Source organism: Eleutherodactylus coqui, chromosome 13 (genome assembly GCF_035609145.1).
Source record: "Eleutherodactylus coqui strain aEleCoq1 chromosome 13, aEleCoq1.hap1, whole genome shotgun sequence".
NCBI lineage: Eukaryota > Metazoa > Chordata > Amphibia > Anura > Eleutherodactylidae > Eleutherodactylus > Eleutherodactylus coqui.
In genome coordinates, this window is record NC_089849.1 from 54,884,888 (window position 1) to 54,906,869 (window position 21,982).

Here is a 21,982-nt window from a genome sequence, read left to right on the forward strand (position 1 = left end):
ATCACTGTATAGGCTTATTTCCTCGCCTGCATTTTTTGTTCACGCACATATGAAAACGCGGATACATACGCAGCCATACCCGTGCAAAAAAACTGCATATCCACTCAGAAGCAGGGAAATACGCAAGGAATCCGCTTTGAAAAGTAGTGTTTTAAGGATACGCCCATGGACATGAGCCCTTAAGGGGCCTTCACATGGGTGATAAAGTTGCGCAGTTTCCCGCAATGCGAGACTAGTAAAAAAGCAGAATTATTAAACCAGTTAAGGCCCCCTGTCCACGGGCGATGCGAAGCCCCGCGGCAGATCTCTGCTATGGGAGCTGCTGCCCGGGAGCAGGAGCCGCCGCTGATTCTACGCCGGTCAGCCCTATCTGATAGATAGGTTGGCCGCGGAGAATCGGGGCAATGCTGTGGAAAGCGTCGGCCGGCGTGATTCGCTGGCAGTTTACCGCCGGCGAAACCACGCCTGTTGACAGGCACCCTAACTTTAATGGTTTCCTTCACATTAGCAATGTTTTCTCTCATGCTATGTGCGAAAATAAAACATGTCATGCTCTATGTTTCTGCGATTTTTTTTTTTTTGATCACCCATGTTTCTCTATGGAGCCTCCTTTGTATTGCTTCGCAAAACACAAAACTTGCGATTTTCGCTATAAGTTTTTAAACATTAAAAAGTCTTATTGACTTTTGTGATAAAAAAAATGTGGCTGCTATGCGAGATTATTAAAAGAAAGAAAGGGGGAAAAAACCCAAACTACATTTCCCAGACTGCACCGCGCCGGCTCAGGCTTATTACATACTCCCTGTCGCGCTCCGTATGACGTCAGAGCCGTCAGTACGCCTGCGCACAGGCGTGTGAGTCGCCGAAGCTGATGTAAGAGCAGAGACCGGGTGAAGCGGACGTAGAGGAGAGCGCCGCACCGTGTGTACACCGCTTATCTCTATAGCACAGCCGGGGCGGCTCCGGGAAGCGACGCCATCATGTCCGGAGACGAGGTGAGAGAAGGCGGAAACACGAGGGCTGAGGGCACGTGTGCGCCGCCGGGAGAGGGAGGGGAGGCCGGAGCCTGCGGCGTGCTGAGCAGGGCGCCGGATGGGGACAGCTCGCGTCTGTTGAGGGCCACCACCCACCTGCCTCGTTGTGTGTGACCCCCGTCCTGCAGGGAACCTACTGTTAGGGTGGTCTTCCGGCCTGCAGCGCTGGGACCCCCAGACTGAGTGGTAGCAGTGTTCTGCAGTGCCCCGGTCAGCCGCTACGACTCGGGGCGCTGTTCGCACGGGAAACTCATCAGAAAATGACATTTGTTCCCACCTTGTGGCCCGCGCCCCAATATTGTATATTTTTGTAATAAAAGGTGTTTTTCTATTTCCGCCACCACCGGCAGCTGGAGACTCCGCTGGTGACTAGTAACAACCGGCGGGTAAAAGGGGTATTCCCGAATAACACTGTTCTCACATGCCCTGTAGACTGGTGATCAGCAGGGGTCCCACCTCCCGAGAACGAGGGTCCCGTGTCCCCCTATCATCACTGCATGTGGCGGCGCTCCATTCATAGCAATGGGTCTGGCGGACACGGCTGAGTACAAGGCTCGGGGGGGGGGATGAATGGAGCGACGCCGGTGTGCAACCGCTGCCGCATCTAGTCCCCCCCCCCCCCCCCCCCCCCGCTGCAGTGATGGTAGGGGGACACGGGGCCCTCGTTCTCGGGACCGGTGGGGTGCTGACCGGTTCATCAAAATGTCAAAAAGGGACCCTTCCAAAACTTAAAGGAGTTCTCCACAAAGAGAGCGTCTGGTGGGCATCTGAGCCTCCTATTATACGAATTGGGGGTCCGGAGTGTCCCACATCAAATGGCGTCATGGTGGAGCGTGTGCGGTGCCGCGCCATTCATCTCAGTGTGATGGCAGAGCGCTTGTACTCGGCAATTTTCAGCAGTCCCATAAAGGTAAGTTGTAATTCTGGTAACCCTCCCCCCGGGGTTCACACGGGAAAAAAAATAAAACCCGTTTCGGCGCGGGACAAGCCCTTTAAGGGCTCCTTCACAAGAGCGGATGAGTTTTCATGGTCGCCCGCACGCTTTTCCCTGCGTTGGACGCTGCTAAGCTGCCACCTCATCCCTTTTTGCAGGAGTCTATGGGAGCTGCCAGCGTATATCGGTCAAAAGATAGAGCAAGACCTAGCTTTTCCTGCGGCACATATCATCAGTCACGTATGTCCCCCCCCCCCCCATCCCCCCCCTCCCCCCGTGCAACGTTTTTACGCTGCAAAAAATGGCTCACCTGAATGAATACGTTGCAGCCGATGCTGCGAACGGTCACTGCGTTCGGCCGTTGTAAAAACGTAGCTAAATGGCCAAGAGCCCTATGAGCGTGTAATCAATGCTGCCCTTTACATTGTGTCTGGGTGGCGTATATATGTGCCGTGGTGAAGCAACAGTGCAGAAAATGTAAGCAAAGCAGGAAGGCTGCGCATGCGGTGTGCGTGAGATACTTGGTGTGCGCATATAGTATCACTGCTGTACGCCACAATAGGTCGGCTCCACAGCGGTATAACACTGACTCGCTCAGTGCCTTGGGCATACGGCTGTGTGAGCCGTCCGGCCCTAATATGATTACATAGTCTTACTACTTCCAATGTCAGAAACATTTGTCCTATATCTGTATGGTAACTCGCAGGCAGGGCGCCCGAAGAGGCGAAAGGACCAGGGACCCGAACTATCCGAATAGTACCTAAATAAAGTGGGGTCATTGTTCCAGTAAGGACGGCCCCGTATAGACCCTATTAGTATACCTCGTGGTCCTACGCGTTTCATCTACTAAAAGGATAAGCAAGGACTATACACGTCATTATGAGGGGTCATAGATTGTAAAAAAAAAGTTACAAAAATAATTAAAAAAACAAAACAAACTTGTGCATTAAAAAAATGACCCATTGCTGTATGCGCCCTGTAACCCAAAACCATACATATTATATATCGAAACGTCCAAAACAACACAAGGAACTAGACTCCTTTTAAAAATAAACTATACATTTAACCCTTTCCAATCCAATTTGTGTCCTGGTTCTCCCAGGTGGGCTTACTCTTTTTCTGCCGTTATACAACGGCGCTATCTGCTGGCTAAAGCCAGTACTGCATGAGGTGACACGTTGGATAGGCTCCGACAGCAGAGAGGCTGGCAATATACAGTAAGAGAACCCCGACGGGCGTCTTCCAACATCGGAACTGTACAGCCTTAAATCATAAGGTCTTTAGACGTCAGACAGTGGATTGGAAAGGGTTAAAACTTTTTTTTTTTTTCTTTTTTTTTTTTTACACCTTAGACCGGCGGCACACAAACCGGTCAGATTCCCACACATACATCTTTAAAATCTGTATTGCATATGGCTGCGGCGAGCCTCCGTCGGACATGCACAGTACAGATTTTTTTTAAACTCTTCTTCCCACGATCTATTCGCAATGCAGTCGGGGGGGGGGGGGGGGGGGCTCCGCACGAAAATACAGGATGCTGCAATTTTTCCTCCGCTCGTGAAAATTGCTATTAATTTCTGCAAGTGTGTAGGAAAAAGCGATATTATATAGCATGTTCCGAACTGTATTTTCTGCAGAGCGGATGCCAGCTGCAGATTCTGCCATGCAAATCCATTCATGTGCCACCGGCAAAAGAAATACAGCTAGTTTGGATTTCTTGTGCCCGCTGGGTCGCAGCAATTGGGAAGGTGACTGCGTTCACTTCCTTTAGTCTGCGACGTCACAGGGTTGTACTGTGATCTTTCCTGCCCACCCAAAGTCACCTGGTGGGTAGCTCGAGCGGTAAGGGCCTTTTTACATGGCACGGTTAGCATTCAGGTTCTCGCTGAGCGATGATCGTAGAGTGTGAGCGCTGCCAGCCACTCAACAACGTTCGCTTATTATTCATCATTCAGTTTGCACAGGCATTAAAATTAAGCGGCGATCGGCCCGTGTGGACAGGCAGTCATTCATTTATGAACGGCTGGCTGTTTAGTATGAATGGAGGGAGATGGGCAGCCGGAAGAGACCTGGTGCCCGCTCTGTCTCCATTCAGTGGGCGATTATGGCTGCTGTGTGAAAGCACGGGAGCAAAAATGGCTGGGATGACCGTCGGGGCTATTAAGCGCTTCGCAATCATTCCGTCTAACAGGACCCTAAGATTACAATTGGCCGTCAGATTTTTCATACAAATGATCAGACCTTAGACAAATGGGAAGATGGAACAATACCTCTACAGCACCACCTATTGAGAGTCAGCAGTCCTGCAAGTCAATGTCAGGCTTTTTAGACAAGCCTTATAACAATGACTTGGAATTGTAAGCCAAAGCCAGAATAACCATACACAGACAGCTGTTTCGGGGTATTTGTCCCTCATCGGTCTGCAGTAGGATTCTGGCTTGGCTAGTGAGAGGCCTATAGATGTGGGTCAGGAGGGTTATCATCACTCCTTAAGGAGAGCACCTAGAAAGACTTAGGACATCATGGAACAAGACCTCTGTAGCGCTGACCTTAAGCATGCCAAAAACTAGTAAACGCACCGTTTTATGGCAAATCATTGGTTGTAACCAGCCCATAAGCCCATTCGTGTTTCAGCCAAAAATTGCCCCCAAAAATCCAGAATTGCCGGTCATTCACATCTACTTTAGGATGATTGTCTGCTGAAATGGTCTAAAATAGGACTATCAGGATTCCACTTCTCTCCTGGGGCATCCTCCAGGAGGGGCTAAATATGCACATTCCTACCAAGTGACCATCCGCTCCTGCTCACACCCTGCCCAGCACTGCTTACAGGTAACTGATGAACATAAGGCAGGTTGGTCATTACATGCTGCTGGTTGGTTAACCCCTTCCCACCACAGCTCATTTACATTTTTTCGCTTTTTTTTTTTTTTTTCATCACTTTAAAAAAAAAAAAAAAATCATAGCATTTATAACTTTACATTTTTTCCAAAACCGTAGCCGCGTGAAGGCTTATTTTGTGTAGGACAGGTTGTATTTTTCAGTGTTACCGCTTCGCCTACTATTTAATGTATTAGAAAACTGAAAAAAAAATTCTAGGTGTGATCAAATGGGAATAAGTAAAAAACAGCTTCTCAGCTTCTCTATCTTGTTTTTTTGGCATTTGCGGAACCGTAAGGCCGGTCTGGATTTGGATTGCGGAATCCGCGATTGTCACCTGTACAGGGAATCCGTTGTATTCCGCATCCATTAACAGTAATAAAGCGTGGGGGTGTCCGCTCGCAGGAGTGAACAGCGATTCCGATTTCCTCTCGTGGAAATAAATTCGCAGCATGCTCTATTTTTGCCTGAATTTAACACGGATGGCTTCCATTAAAGTCAATAGAAGCCGTTCCGCAATTGACACTGCGGAATGTTAGCGAATTCTGCGTTATTGTTGGGCGATGACGCGGGAAAGGCAGGGATTTAAAAAATAAATAAATCTGTACCGCGCAAGTCCGGCGGCGGGCCGTGCAGAAAATACGCAGTGCAGATAATTCAAGTACGGGCGACGGTCTGGGACAGGTGCAATTGCGGATGCACGGTGGACTTGAAGGTTAAAGTCAATTACGGAGGTGGGGGTAGCAGAAAATCATCATGTTGTCCAAATGTGGACACCTAAAAATGAGCCAGCAGCAAAGGTCTAGTCCCCTTGGCTGCCCGTGACATAAGCCCCTGAGCACTGGTGGAGTCAGCCATACTTCTGCTCAATCCTGTCAATTGTTAATGGCTCATCTTGCCTGCTCGGCACTTTTTTTTAACACTTGCATGACTTGCAAAAATCTTATCTGACTGATTCCTAAAACTTCCTGTTTCTCTATTACGTAGAGATCATTGGAATGAAACAATCAGTGCGTTCCATAAACCTGAGTCCTGTGCTTCTTAGGCTGGGTTCTCACAGGGCAGATTCCCACCAGAAATCTCACGGTTTTGTCACAGCAGCAAAAAAAACCGCAAGATTTCCGCCGGGAAACCGCACTTAGCCACGGGTTTTGGAGCTGCTTGGGCACATGCTCTTCAGTTGCGGCCAGCGCTCCCATAAAGAGCAGTGCATTAGCGACGGGGGGGGGGGGGGGGGGGAAGGGATGCTGCGGCCACGGCCAACACCCAGATTAGCGACCGCAGGCAAATTTACCACAGCAAAATTCCGCACGGAATTTCCGCATCAAATCCACCCTGTGTGAACCCAGCCTTAATGGCCTTTCATTACTGATGTCATTCAGGCTTATAGGAGTCAAGATGGAAAAACCAAGAATTTCTATTCCGAAAATGTGCCAAACAATTAGCACTGCACTCTTTCCGTAAATCTCATTGAAATGAATGAGTGGAGGTAATGAAACTGTAGCGTGTTGTGCTACTTTGTTTCTGTATCTCGCACCTCGAAGCAGCGGTTTCCCATCTCTACATTAAAGAGCTGAGATGCGAATACTCTTTAGGCTGCCTGTCCATGGGCAAGATGTCATAGCGAGATCCCCGGCGATAAATCGCCCACGGCGCTCACATGCCACACTTTCCATAGGATGACTATGGAAAGCACAGCCGGACATCCACGGGCGGAGAATCATAGCGATTCTCCACTTCCGTGATTAAAATCGCGGCATGCTGCGATTCTCCGGGGTGAGGCTATCGATTAGATAGGCTCATTGCGGAGACCTTACAGTGCTTCCCTCCTCCTCCCCCATGACAGAATATCACTATCGATATTTCGGCACGGTCGTGGACAGGTGGCCTTAAGCTGCCCATACAGAACCAATAGTTGGATGAACAATAGAGATGAGCGAGCACGCTCGTTGAAGGCTAATGCTCGATCGAGCATCGGTCTTGTCGAGTAACTGATTACTCGACCGAGCACCATGCGGGAGGGAGAGTGAGGGAGATCTCACCCCCCGCCATAGTGCTTGGTCGAGTAATCGAGCATCAGCCTTAAACGAGTGTGCTCTCTCATCTCGGATGACCAGCAGCTGTCGGATGACCAGCAGCTGTCGGATGACCAGCAGCTGTCGGATGACCAGCAGCTGTCGGATGACCAGCAGCTGTCGGATGACCAGCAGCTTATCCGACAGCTATTTTCCCTGGCTTCCCCGTACACATGAATGTTCAGTGTAGCTGGATGTTAGTGGGTATAGAGAGGTGAGTTGCAGCTAGACATCTGTGGTGTTGACTTATTTCCTGGGGAACAAAGGATTGGGTGTTGAAATTCAGCATCCCCAATACTTCTTTTCCCCTACATTATCTAGCGGGGAAAGTTGACCTGTGCTAACATCACTGTTATTGAAGGGGTTAGATGACTAAAGTCTAAGGAGTATGGGGTCTTTTAGGCTACCCATACACATTAGACAAAAGTTGCCGAAACTTACCGATTTTTGGTGAGTATTGGATTGCTCTCACATTTGTATGGTGGCCTCTTGCTCTTTGGGGTAAAGGAGGATTGGGCATGTGGTACGTATTATTATATATGGGTTTTATAGCTGCTGCTATGCCGATAGTGTCTGAACAGGGTGCAGTTATTTATCACTAGTCAAGTGGAGGAAATAGTCCTCAATGGATTAGTGTTTTATGCATAAAATTAACATGTTGATAAATTTTGTCTTCTAGATGATTTTCGATCCTACCATGAGCAGGAAGAAAAAGAAGAAGAAGAAGCCCTTCATGTTGGATGAAGAAGGGGGCGAACAGCAGGTGGAGGAGACACAGATTCCTGAAACTAAAGAGGTGGAGCCAGAACCTATAGAAGATAGGGACGCTGACGTGGATGAGGAGTCTTTTAAGAAAAAAGGTACTGTACAAGTATTTTATGCTTTGTGTTGGGCAACCAGGGAGGGGTGTCTACTTACCCAATGTCACTGATGGCACACACTTGTCTAATCAACATCTATGGGCACTTTTGGGACTGTCTGTCACGCCAAATAATCAGTTTTGTAATACATTTGCAAAAGTGCCCATACCCTTTAATGAACAGCTTTCCATTTGAGTTTCATAAGTATTTCTTAGTGAAAACAAACAAAATACAAGTAGATCCTCCCTACTTGACCAAGTAGCACAGAAGACTGGGTGCTGCTTTTCTGCTGGAAGGATCTTGAAGGGTTACTACGATTTTATTAAAGGGGTTGTCCAGGAATAGGAAAAAAAGTATGGCCACTTTCTTCCATAAACAGTGCCACACCTATCTGTGGCTTGTGTCTGGCATTGCACCTCAGTCCCATTCACTTCAATGGAGACAAGCTGCAATACCAGACACAATCCATAGACAGGTGTGGCGCTCTTTCTGGAAGAAAGCCATTTTTCTTTCCTAATCCTGGACCAGGGATTTAAAATAATGACCTAATAGAATGAAGGGGCACAGCCGGGTTAGTGCAAGATGGTGGGAGCTGAAGAGGCACAGGTTGTGCACGTTTATGATAGTAACTGACAGGTATGTTGGTGCTCGGATCACCGCTGATTTAAACTTCTGAAGGCTCTCTGACATGAGGAACGCTTTAAATGTACCCTACCCAATCATTGAACACTAAGGCAAAATGTTGTATAGTTACTGATGGTCTATTGTGAATTCGCTTGAGCATAATCTTCCTGTCACAGATGCACCAGATGACCTGGATGACTTAAATTTCTTTAATCAGAAGAAAAAGAAAAAGAAGACAAAAAAGTTTGACCTGGATGAAGCAGAGGAAGGTGTTAAGGTACATATTAGTAGCATTTGCACTAGTGTTATTTAATTTGGCAAACAAGATTGTAATTATTTAAATGCAGATTTTAACCTCTTGATGCTAAAGGGCATTTGTGTATGTCCTCCAGCAGCAGGGTTTCTATGGAGAAGGAGTTGTCTGTGACAGCTGACACCCAACTGCAATTACCATGATCGGTGTCCGTGCTGTTTCTGGCTGTTAACCCTTTAAATGTTGCTGTAAATTCTGACATTGGCATTTAAATGCCCTGATCGGCTCCTCAACTATGAGATCGCAAGGTGCCGTTCAGTTGACATAGTGGGAGTGAAAAATGGCTCCAGATGCAACGACTCCAAAAAATGCTGCTGATGAAATATAAAGACTTTATTATATGAGGAGTAAAACCAGGAGACAAACGCGTTTCGAGGAAAAACCTCATCTTCAGTAATTGCTGGGATAAGACATGCTGGATGGCTATGGTGAGTATCTGCGTTGCCATGTCAGCATGGCTAGTAAGGAAACTATAGGAAGAGGACCAGGCTGCATGTGTGGCTTCTGGTGTCTGAAATTTAGATATACTTCTGAAGGTATAGTTTTGGAGTCATTGTGCCTTGAGCCATTTTTCTCTCACTCCCACTGTGTACTTATTGAACTGTCTGGCACGTCTGACCGGTAGCACCTCCCATGTACAATTGTATCACTATTCATCCACCCATAGAGTAGCTCCACTACTTTACATTCACCCATTCAGTTGACATGGCAGCTTAGTGCCTTCTGAAGGCCCCCAGAGTTGCTATGTATTTCTGCCTACTAAGACAGATCTGTAGCCTGCCTTGGTAGAATTCCCGCAGAGATACCATATACTGCAGTACTGTAGTATTGCAGTATATGGTATAAACAATCAAACTATTGCAAACCTTTTCACTAAGAATGTAAAATAAGTGGGTAGAAATGTAGTTATTGTAAGAAATAAAAGATACTAAAAGTTCGCCCCCCCCCCCGTATTATTTACAATTTTAAAAAAATTAATGGCAAAAAAACCCTATTTGCTACTGCTGCGTCCGTAAAAGTCAATCTGTCAAAGTAATTGATTATCCTGCACAATGAATTTCCTCAAAGAAAATACGAGATGCCAGTATTGCACATATTTTTCTTTGTCACCTTGTCTCCGAGAAATGTAATAAAAAGCGATCAAAAAGTTCTATTTACTCCAAAATAGTACCAATAAAAGCCGCAGGTCGTCTTGCAAAAAATTGAGCGCTCACAAAACCTTATTAACAGAAAGCTGTAACTATTTTGTATCTATCAGAAGATGGTGATAGGAAAAAAAAAGTATGTGTATATATTTTTTTAAAAGCTATATAAGCAGTACAGCAAAAAAAAAAATAACCGTATCATAATTGTGTCGATCCACAGAACAAAGCTATCCTTTCCTTTTTCTGCAGTATGTACGCTATAAAAACAATACCCCCTCTTCGTTAAGGGATTAAAAAGGATAAGAATTGATGGCTATAATTTTTTTTTTTCCATCTGTCAGGGGACTAAAAATTTTAAGCAACAATATTTGGGGTTTCAGTTAAAGGGGTTGGGGGATGGATGGAGTTTGATGTCTATTGGACACATGTAATTGGTTCTGGCTATCCATTCAATAATGATATGTCCAGGGTTTAGGATGTACGTAGTTCATTGATCTAAAGAACTATTCAGCATTAAAACTACCTGATGTTTACATCCCAGAATCTGAAAATAGAGGCTGAAATCCAGGAAGCCTCAGAGTCCCAGGATGATGACCTGGAATTCATGTTGACCAAAAAGAAGAAAAAGAAAAATGTAAAATTCCCAGAAGATGACGACAGCAATGATAAAGATGAAGGTACGTGTTTTTAGTACGGGCCCGCACGCCTTTACGGTGGTCGGTGTAGCTTGTAATACCTTATGTGACACTTTGCGTCTTACTTTAAAGCCTTCGAAGAGGAAGACAATAAAAAAGATGATGGAATTTCCTTTAGTTCTCAACATGGACCTGCGTGGGCTGGCACTGAAAGAGACTACACATATGATGAGGTGCGTACTAGAAGACTAAGCTGTTACCTAGATGACATTGGTTTAAGTCTTTACGAACCTTGTAGAAAGTTTGAAAATGGAAGGTTGTGTTCGGAGCTGCGAACGTCAGTCACATTCATGTAAATATGTCTGGAGGCTCTCAGAGCAGGATACACAAGCCTGAATAGGGATCATGGGGCAGATGTTTTACCTCCTGTGATGCAAGTTTCTAATCTACTTAATGAAGATGGAATGATCTGTGCGGTTAATTAGCATTTTTCACATGCAGGCTGCACATTCTGTTTGTTTCAGTATGTGGCGCGACAATTTTAATTTCTGTAGCCCTTTAAGTTACTGTAGTTGTATCCATTTCTGCAAGGAGGAAATAAAGGAGTATTCCCATTTTGGGAATACTATTTCAATATGTCTGAAATCACAAAACCATGCACTCACTGTGTATTTCCTAAATGCTCCATTCTCTGGATATTGCAGATATTGATTCCTCTGTCTTCTGGTTGTTGCCAGGAAAACAGACCATCTCTTCTATAGAAAAAAAATAGCAGGAGGTGGCCGGTGCTTGCGCACATCTTCCATCTAAATCCGGTGGCTGGGATGATCTCTGAAGCACATGCACACCAGCTTCCGGCCCGGCCACCAGCTTCTGTTAGGCTCTATTCCTTTCCATAGAAGAGGTGGTTTGTTTCCCTGGCAATGAGCAGTAAACTACTAGAGAAATCAATAGCTGCAGAATGGAGCATTTTGGAAATAAACATCTTATGGGGGAGTGTGGTGTTTTTATGATTTCTAACACTTTGAAATAGGATTCCCGAGATGGGCATACCCTTTTAATGGAGTTTTCCCCTCGTCATCCTGACAGCATACACCTGAACCCACCTATGCTGTCAGGATGACTTCAAGAAAGGGAATCAACAGGTAGGACCTAATTCCTGTCTTCCCATAAACCACACTTATCACCTATGAATGGGGTATTAGGGATGTGTATGACCACTGGCACCTCCAAAAATCATGAGAAATGGCGGTCCCACTACGAAAGGGGCTGTGGTGAACATAAATAACCATATTTTTTTTTCGAGATCGTTGAATAAAGTGCTTTCCTGTTTTACATTAGTCTCATAGAACTGAATGATGTATGGCACACGATCGCTTCATTCACAGAGAAGAGAGATGTTCTCTTGATCTCTAGTGGTCGGCCTCCAGCAATCATACTTATCACCTATTCTGTGCATGGGGGATAAATATGGTTTAAGGGGGAAGCCACTTCAATCCAAACCGGAAAGTACCAGCTGTCCCACTGATAGTCATTGGAGAGGTAGCACACTTGTAACCGCTATTCACATCATGCAGGAGACTAGGTAGGCTGTTTGCATGATCAGTGGAAGTCTCAGCCATCTGAACCCCAATGATCATGTGTTCATTACTGAATCGGTAATTGGGTGATAAATGTTGTTCTTGATGGGCCAGCCCCTGCTGCATATGAAAACCACAAAGTCAGGACTATGCGAGTCCCACCGAAAGACATGACCACAGGTTGAGAGCATAGATTGTAGGATGTTTTTGTATTGTTTTTCTGATGATGGCAGTAGGTTTACTGACATTTTATCTTTTAGCTTCTTAACAGAGTTTTTAATATAATGCGGGAGAAAAATCCAGATATGGTAGCCGGAGAAAAAAGAAAATTCGTCATGAAGCCTCCTCAAGTCGTCCGAGTAGGAACAAAGAAAACCTCTTTTGTGAACTTTACAGATATTTGCAAACTGTGCGTCCTACATTTTGTTGAGTATATTGCTTTAAGTAGTGTTTTTTTTTTTTTTCTTTACCATCCTTTTTTTTTACTTTTTTTTTTTCTTTATTGAATGACCTCTATTTATTCTACGTATATTTTGACTACTTTCAGATTACATCGTCAGCCAAAACATCTACTGGCTTTCCTATTAGCTGAATTGGGTACAAGGTAAGTCTAGGGGGGACACACATGTCCTTTCTCCAGGGTCTACAGAGAGAGTACTGTAGAATTAATGTGCCTGTGGCTGCAGCAGCAAGTGTCGGCTTGTCTCGCATGTCTTTACTAAATTCTTTTATTCTTCAGGAAATACCAATTCTCATGCATTATCTCTTAGAATGGGGGTGTGCTGTTACTCTGTTGTTCCTACTGGAATTGTTTGAATAAGCGTAGGTGTGGTCACTCCACCGCTATATGAAGGGCATCCAATCAGTGCTTAGTTTCACACGCTTTATTAAGAAATGGCAGCGTGCAGGTAATTCATATACCTCATGGAAATCTATAACCAGAATGACACAACAGTTTTATGAATGGATGCTTCAATATTCTAACTTTATGGAGAATAGAAGAGTTTACTGAAACGTGTACACAGACGTGACAGGAAAGCTGACTGTTCCTCCTTAAGGTGACGCTACGCCTAGTAATGTGAGAAGGGGCAGCAGAAAATGCCTTTTAGTCTGTAAGACTTTAGAGCTTTTTTTTTTTTTCTCTGCAAGACTGTATATCTCTCCATACCCTGTCTAAACATTCATGGGTCAGAACTAGTAACATACAGATCAGTATTATATTGATGGAAAGTTTGCCCAAAAAGGCCCCAATAGCTAGTTTAACGCTCTTGTGTTCTTCTCTCCTACAGTGGCTCTATAGATGGTAACAACCAACTAGTCATCAAGGGTCGATTCCAGCAGAAACAGATAGAGAACGTTTTGAGAAGATATATTAGTAAGTTTTTGGTTTTTTTCTGTTTGTCTGGTTTTTTTTTTGGTTTTTTTTTTCCTTTTATCACAACTTGCTAAGCTCTTCCTAACTCCCATAGACTTAATAGGGAATGACCCAGGATTAGAAAAACATGGCTGCGTTCTTTCACAATCAGTGCCACACCTGTCTAGATTGGTGCTGAGCTGCAAAAATTACACAATTGCTTCAATATCTAAGTTGTTGCGAAAACAAACAGGTACTATACCTGGTGCCTAAAATCATTCACTATAAATGGTCCATAACACTAAATAGCCCTCTAAGTAACCGTATGTGTTTAGACGCGTTAGATGCATTCCGGCCAACATGGATTACTGGGTGTACACCCTTGCCGACCCACGGTATAAGGAGAACCTTAGAGGGCTATTTATGTTTGTGTGTGTGTGTGTGTGTGTGTGTGTGTATATATGTATATGTGTGTATATATATATATATATATATTTCATTCTCCGTTGAGAAAAATTGTTAAACAACCAGTTCTCTCACTATTTAAACTGAATACTGTATTTATAAGTCGATATACCACTGACTGCTGCCATATTGCCTATTCCATCGTTTATCACTTTGTCAGCATCATAACCGGTTGTTGTAACATTATTCTGAACACTATATACTACAGCAATTGCTGTTTAAAATATACATCAAGCCCCCATGACCAGTTTCACTGTCTGCACAACTATCTCACAGGGTTGGGACTGGGGGAATTGCTGTCGGTCACGCCTACCATTAACCCTTTCCAATCCACTGTCTGACATCTAAAGACATTATGATTTAAGGCTGTACAGCTCCGATGTTGGAAGACGTCCGTCGGGGTTCTCTCACTGTATATTGCCAGCCTTTCTGCTGTTGGAGCCTATCCAACGTGTCACCTCATGCAATACTGGCTTTAGCCAGCATATAGCGCCATTGTATAACAGCAGAAAAAGAGTAAGCCCCCTAGGAAAACCAGGATACAAATAGGATTGGAAAGGGTTAAATAACCAAACGCATATATCGGCAGTGCACGTCTCTGCTTAAAAACCAATGTCCTCCCATTGCTGTGATTGACAACTTTGAGCTACAAGACACCATGTCGTCACTGTGCTACATTATTCTGGAAGTGCACAGTCGTGTGATACATCATATGCATCTAGTCACATAGCTGCAATCACATGGATGTCCAAGATGACTGCATAGTACATGCCCTCTTTCTGAACATATAGATGTCCATTTAACTATTGGATGGCTAAGTAATACGTTGGCTGTAAATTTTAAAGTACATGTTTGGTTCAAGGTAAAGATCCAGTACTTAATCACAAGGTGAATATTGTTAACCTGAGAATCAGTTATACAATAGCAAATTACATATTTATACACATATTTTTTGTGTGTATATGTATTTTGTGTGTGTGTGTGTGTGTGTGTGTGTGTATGTATATATATATATATGTATGTATATGTATATGTATATATATATCCATCCCACAACCTCAGTACTTTTTATATTGCAGGTGTAAAGTCTTCCAATATAGAGAATGGTAGTTATTACTAGACATAGATGGTATACCATATACTGAAAAAAAGAAATGCACTCAGTGTCAAAAAAAGAAATAATCCCTCCCCTAAAAGGAGCTGTCAGAATCGAGTTGAGCTTTCTCTGTGTGATTTGTAATGTTGATATAAGTAGCTGATTACAATATCAGAGCAAAAGAAGAATTTATTGTGGGAAACACTTGTAGGAAGGCTCTAGTACCCTGTTGTATCGCCTCCTGCTTGGATACAAGATGTGATACGGGTGGGCATGGAGGGTCTAGTACCCTGTTGTACCACCTCTAGTTTGGATACAAGATGCGATCTGGGCAGGCATGGAGGCTCTAGTACCCTGTTGTACAGCCTCTAGCTTGGATACAAGATGTGATACAGGCAGGCATGGAGGCTATAGTACCCTGTTGTACTGCATGTAGCTTGGATGCAAGATATGATACAAGTGGGCATGGAGGCTCTAGTACTATGTTGTACTGCCTCTAGCTTGGATACAAGATGTGATACAGACGGGCATGGAGGCTCTAGTACCCTGTTGTACCCCCTCTAGCTTGGATGCAAGATGTGATACAGGCAGGCATGGAGGCTCTAGTACCCCGTTGTACCTCCTCTAGTTTGGATACAAGATGTGATACAGGCAGGCATGGCGGCTCTAGTACCCTGCTGTACCGCCTCTAGCTTGGATACAAGATGTGATATGGGTGGGCATGGAGGCTCTAATACCCTGTTGTACCGCCTCTAGCTTGGATACAAGATGTGATACAGGTGGGCATGGAGGCTCTAGTACCCTTTTGTACCGCCTCTAGCTTGGATACAAGATGTGATACAGGTGGGCATGGAGGCTCTAGTACCCTTTTGTACCGCCTCTAGCTTGGATATAAGATGTGATACAGGTGGGCATGGAGGCATCCAGGTTCTGTGTGTTATCCTGCAGCATATCTCTTCAGATTTGCTGTAACTGAGGCTCTAGATTGTGTAAACTCGTAGGCTGTCAAATTAGCATCTCAGATGATGCCCTACATGTTCTATTAATGATAAACCTGGTGATCGACAGCCACGGAAGTGTGACAATGTTGTGGATGTATTCCTGTGACCCCCCCCCTTGTGTGCGGCCCAGCATTATCCTGCTAGAAAATGCCTCCAGGAACACATGTGGCTGCAGGATGTCCTAAACATATCGCTGAGCAGTAATTGTCCCTCATACCACAACTAGGGGTGACCGACTGTTGTATGCGATGGCCACTAGGTCGTCACACCAGCAGGGTGGACAGTGTGCCACTCTACAGCAAAGGCAGGTTGGGGCACTTGCCCCTAGGTCTCCAGACTCCAACATGGCCGTTGTCAGTGCCCAAACTAAACCTGTATTCATCACTGAAGACAACCCAGTTCCACTCTGTAGCATCCAGTTTCATACTTCACGATATCTTTGTAAATGACGGTGAGTGGGTGTCAAAGGCAGTACAAGTATTCTGTCCTTCAGCCAGGTGCCTGGAAAGTGTTTTGACAGACAGCGGGGTCTGTAACAATGGTGCTACCTGTCTCTGGATGGTGGATAACTTGTCTGTCTTGTCACACGATCCTCTCTTCTACTGGTCTGTCAAGGGTGTCCTGAGCCCGATCACCTTGTGTGCCCTCACACATCCACTAGTCCCAACATCTAACAGTCCGGTCAGAACTGCCCAGGTTGCGGCAATTCATCAATACGACCATCTAGCTTCTCACATTCCAGTAGTACGCCCCTCTCAAAACTCTGTAATGGGGTGAAATCTCTTCTCTGCGTCGTAGAGGCGTCTAGTGGTCAACAAGCTCTACACAAGCGGAAGAAGAGGTCACTACTCACAAGGAGTCTCCGAGAGCCTTTTATAGGCCAAGGGTGGAACCACTTTTAGGGCCTCAGATGAAAAGACCGTTCATCTAATCACACCACAAGTCTCATCATTTGTATATCTGCCTGAGATGGAACTGCATGCCGAGTTTTGCAGCAAAATAATTCCTTCTAGGGGCTGGATTTATTTATTTTTTGACACGAGTGTAATAATCTAGTGATAATTGTGTTAAATCCAAACTATAATGCAACCAACATCCCATATGTCAGATCGAAGGGTGTGCAGCCATTTATAACCAAGCCTCTATTTTGTAGTTAATCAGAGTCCAAAGACCTCAGAAAATACTGTAAGCCGCTGAAAAGGTCACTGTAGAAACACATTGGCAAATGCGCATTTTTGTGTTGGGTACAGAGTCTTGCCACAAATCACAACATTACATTAAAGGGGTTCTGATCTTCTCCTGGCTCCTGCAGTATCCCTTGGGTTACCTCCCCTCCAGCCAGCCGATTCTTCGTCTTCCAGTGATAAGGCGTCCATTAGCTGCAGTCTCCTTCCTGCAGGTCAGTTTACCCGGTCACTAGTGAGTTCACTGCCTAGCAGGAAGCGCCGGATGCTCTGTCAGGCTAATGCCGTGACTGCACATGTTCGCCATCTTGTCGTCCGAGTCCCTATAGGAACGCCGCGAGACAGCATACATGTGCAGTCTCGGCAATAGACCGGCATAGCATCCAGTGCTTCCTGCTACGGAACGAACACTACGTCACTCGTGATGAGGCCTACACTAACCTGCAAGAAGAAGAAAGCCGCAGCATAACCAAAAAGGATCCGGCCGGCTTACGAGGAGGTGACCCAGCGTTCTTACAGGAGACGGGAAAAGATTGGTGGAGAGAAGATGCTGTAAGTAGACTGCCGGAGGAGGAATAGGTAAGTTTTGCCAAAACCGATTTTAATGGCTGGTGGTGTTGGTAACTGAATTGTCAGGTGTGATGAGCAGCAGTTCATATTAGTGTTTTATCATTCACTCACAGTATAATCGACCAACAACATAATGGTGGCTAATTAAGTAATTTCTAATAAATTTATACATTTGAAGCCAATAACATTTTTATTGTAAATGACTCAATTGCTCACCGTTAGGATTGGCCAGTGCTGCTCACATGAACAGCCCTGGCCAATCAACGCAGTGTGTAAGAGAAGTGGTACGGCTGTCTTGGTTCCTCCTGGGCCGGAGGGTCACTTTTTTAAGTTAAATTGCACAGCATCTGTAGATTATCCTGCTGTTCGTAGTCTGCAAGCCATATGATGATTCCTGAATCTACTGGCAGCAGAAGCATAAAGTTCACTTTTTATTGTATTTTTTATTAGTTTTTGACCTACTTTTATAATGGTCTGAGATAGAAATGTATGTACAAAGCTTTTACCAATGCCAATTTCTTTTTTTTTTTTTCTTCTGTCTAACAGAGGAGTATGTGACTTGTCACACCTGTCGGTCGCCGGACACAATCCTGCAGAAGGACACCAGGTTATATTTCCTGCAGTGTGAAACCTGCCATTCTCGCTGTTCTGTGGCTAGCATCAAAACTGGATTCCAGGCTGTCACGGGCAAGAGAGCACAGCTCCGCGCCAAAGCCAACTAGCCGGCATGTCCACCCGGTTGGATTTTACAAGTGCTGTTTATGGATCCTGGGGCGCAGCCTGACAGTCAGGGAGTGTGATACCCCTTATGTTGTAAAAAAAAAAAAAAAAATGGTTTGAGACTGGGCAAGAAAATATTGGCTTAATTGTTTTTGTTCTTGCACAAGGAATTGCTAAAATACAACAGTGAAGCTGATATTTCGATAATCGCGTCACTTGCAGAAAATGTTTTACCAGCTGTCTTGAGGATAAAGGGGAAGAATATGCATTTTTAACCAGACTTCTGTAAAATGCAAAAGTACATTAAAGTTATTATAACATTCACAGAACAATCATTTCATCTTTGTGTTCTTACATTTTTTGTCTTTTTCTTCTGTTCGCTACAGACAGTAAGAGGATCGGCTTCAGAAGGAGATTAGTCGGCTTTTAGTGAATAAGTTTCTGCACTTTGTGACACTTCTTCTTTAATTTTACTTACAAAATTAAAGATCCACCTTCTTGAGCCCCATTTTAACTATATAATCGGCAGGGACAGGCCGCTTGGGAGCTACTCTTGTGATACCAACCAGACCCCTGCGCTATGGTCAGCCCTCTATGCTGATCGCACCGACAGCAGCCCTGCGAATCAGCGGATCATCAATAGAAAAATTTTAAAGCCCCGGATACTCTTTTTAATTTCAGGGTCTGCCCTGGTTTTGCTCAACTGATTTGTATTCTAGAAAGTGTCTTCTTTATATCAGGCACTGAACAGTAATCAGACTAAGGAAACCCTATAGTAGCTCAACCATGGGAAGTGTTTGACAGCTTTTGGCTATAATACAGTCTGTAAAGCGGTGTATTGAAAGGATCCGTCCAGTCAGCAGCTTAAAAATATTTAAGACAAAACCTTTAATGAGATTATAGTATTTATTTTCCTCAGATAAGACAGCTTTTTAGCTCATCTCCATTAGGCTAGACCTGTGATCTCACTGCAGTACCTACAAGGTGTGCCACGCTCCATTCACTTTAAGTGACAGTGTCAGACATTGCCGAAGCACTTGAACTTGGCAATCTCTGGTCAGTGAAGTGAATTGAGCAGTGGTGTACATACACAAACTCTAGTCCATTCATTCAGGGACCGACTGGACCACAATTTTTTGGGTCAGTGGGGGTCCCAGCAGTAGGACCTCAGTCAAAGGGATAGGGAATAACTTTACAACTTGGCACAAACCCTTTAACAGGGGCAGCCTGAAGGATTGCTTTAACTATGAAATGGTGTACTATAAAGGCTTTCATTCAGATGACCATAATGTGGCTTCAGTTTAGCATCCGTGTTATGGCAGCTCAGCCCGACTGGACTAGATCCCTTTAATGCTGTTCGTTTAGGTCATAAGTGGTGGTCATGCTAGGAATTGACTCGCTAGATGGACTTCAAATTCCTTTTATTTAGTACAATACCCCTTGGACGCCGTGATTTTCCAGACACCACCCTTCTCCTTGATTAAAAACTAAGGATGTATATTAGTCGTTAGGGCCGATTGCACACTTCTGTGTTTCGGTTGCTGTTTTGTGTCCGCAATATGGAAGCACGTCTCGGTCTGGCCATGGGCTTCTTGTGACACTCAGTTTGGGACCTGTGGTCTCTGGCCGGGACGCTCTTCTGTATTACTGATAAAACGGCTGTTGATATACAATAGTGTCACCGGCCTAATGAAAAGCATCAGGGTAGTAGAAACGTCTTCATATGGATCGGCAGACCTAGTGATATGTATAGGACGCCGCATTGTTTGTTCTCCCTTGTTTTATAGCATTTTTTACAGCAACTTATCAATGCTTGGACTTGTGAAGTATTTTATCTGTGGTAAAAAAATGGCGTCTTAAGGCATGGAAACTCTTTTTGAGTGACAGACAGGTTCCTGCATAAAACAGTATGGTGTCCGCGGGGGTGAGTATTTATGAAACAATGCAGAGGGATTAAACTACCAACACACAACATGTTAAACACGGCAATTTTATGTGGGGTGAAGGGCGGATTGGTAGAATAACTTGGCCTACATACTAAAGTTACTTACAGGGGAGTCTTCCAAAGTGGAGGTTAAATACTTATTTATATCCTAGTGACGGTTTGACCCGTCAAAAGGGTCTCTATCAATCATGCTTGATAAAGACCCTTTTTGACGGGTCGAAACATCGCTGGTTTTTTTCTGTGGAGGAATCAAGAATGTAATTTTTTACTTCATCTCATGCTGCCTGGATTCTACCGTATATATTTCATTCGGCCCAAGGCTTCTGTCAGTAATGTGGATTCTGCTAGTAATGTCATATTCACATACTCCAGAAATCGGTACTCTATTTAATGAGCAGACCGCAGATTTTAAAAAGGTAGGGCAGAGTATGTTCGCTTGTTCTGCTGATGCCCTTGGAATTGGTACAGACAATATGCATCAAACCCACCAACTGTGTACATGGAGGGAAGTCCCTTTCTCTACCTCATGGGATACTTGTGTAGTTGTGGGAGAACCCTTCAGTGGTGGTATATATATATTATATATATTATATTTATATATATATACATACATACATACATACTCACTCACTCACTCACTCACTCACTCACTCACTCACTCACTCACTCACTCACTCACTCACTCACTCACTCACTCACTCCCTGGGTTGTAGTAACTGGCCTGGAGGATTGTGGTGCTTTCATCATCAGATGGAATTCAGGTGTGTACTACTCCGGTCGGTGACTAGTAACCACTGATTCGAGTAGGGAGGGCTGAGTGAGGAAATGAGCGCTTTCTGAGAGGATCTCCAGTCAATCCAGGGAGTACATTCACCCTGCATTAGGGATTGAATTCTGCCTTCAACCCTTAAATGAAAAATGTAAGGAGATGGCTATATGTGCACTGAATCACACCAAGGATCTCTATGGTCTTTGCTTGGGGCCTATGGCCTCTGGATCTGCCTGCGGCCTGATAGACGTTATGGCTTTGCCTATAGCATAATCTTTTTAGATTGGATGGGCCTATAGCCTTTGATGGCTCTGCCTATAGCATAATAGCCTTTATAGCTTTACCTATGGCCTCTGCCCGCAGCCTTAAGGCCTCCCTCACACAGACTTATTTTTACAGCGTTTAGCGCTGCCTTTTTAGCGCAGCACTAAACTCTCTACAAGGCTCCCATTCATTTCATTGGGGCTGTACACACAACTGTCAAAACGCAGCGTCTTCAACACTGCATGTCTTATTTTCAGCCATTTTAAGCCCTGCTTCGTCCGTTGAAATGAATGGGCAGCGTTAACAGTGCTGCTGAAAACGTGGCACATTTCGGGCCGCGCTAAATGCAGCGTTGGCTTCACTACCGAAAAAAAAAAAAAATACTCCCCTAGCTGCCGCCGTTGAGCCCCTGCCGCTGCTTTCCGCGGGGCTCTGGGCACTTGTCAGAGGATCTTTTGCTAGTGATGGGATTTGAAGACCCCCACCCCTCCTCCAGCAAGAGATTGCTCTGATTGGTGCATCCAGCAATGTCTG

General features: G+C 44.7%; 1 protein-coding gene across 1 annotated transcript; it reads left to right on the forward strand.

The window, feature by feature from the left end:
- The first annotated feature begins 826 nt into the window (after positions 1 to 826).
- EIF2S2 (eukaryotic translation initiation factor 2 subunit beta) lies at positions 827 to 18,802 on the forward strand. The gene is made up of 9 exons (XM_066588251.1): positions 827 to 995; positions 7,603 to 7,783; positions 8,584 to 8,684; positions 10,407 to 10,542; positions 10,633 to 10,733; positions 12,341 to 12,489; positions 12,628 to 12,684; positions 13,370 to 13,455; positions 18,297 to 18,802. The coding sequence occupies exons 1-9, from the start codon at positions 981 to 983 to the stop codon at positions 18,470 to 18,472; spliced, it is 1,002 nt and encodes a 333-aa protein (XP_066444348.1). The 5' UTR covers positions 827 to 980; the 3' UTR covers positions 18,473 to 18,802.
- Positions 18,803 to 21,982: the final 3,180 nt, after the last annotated feature.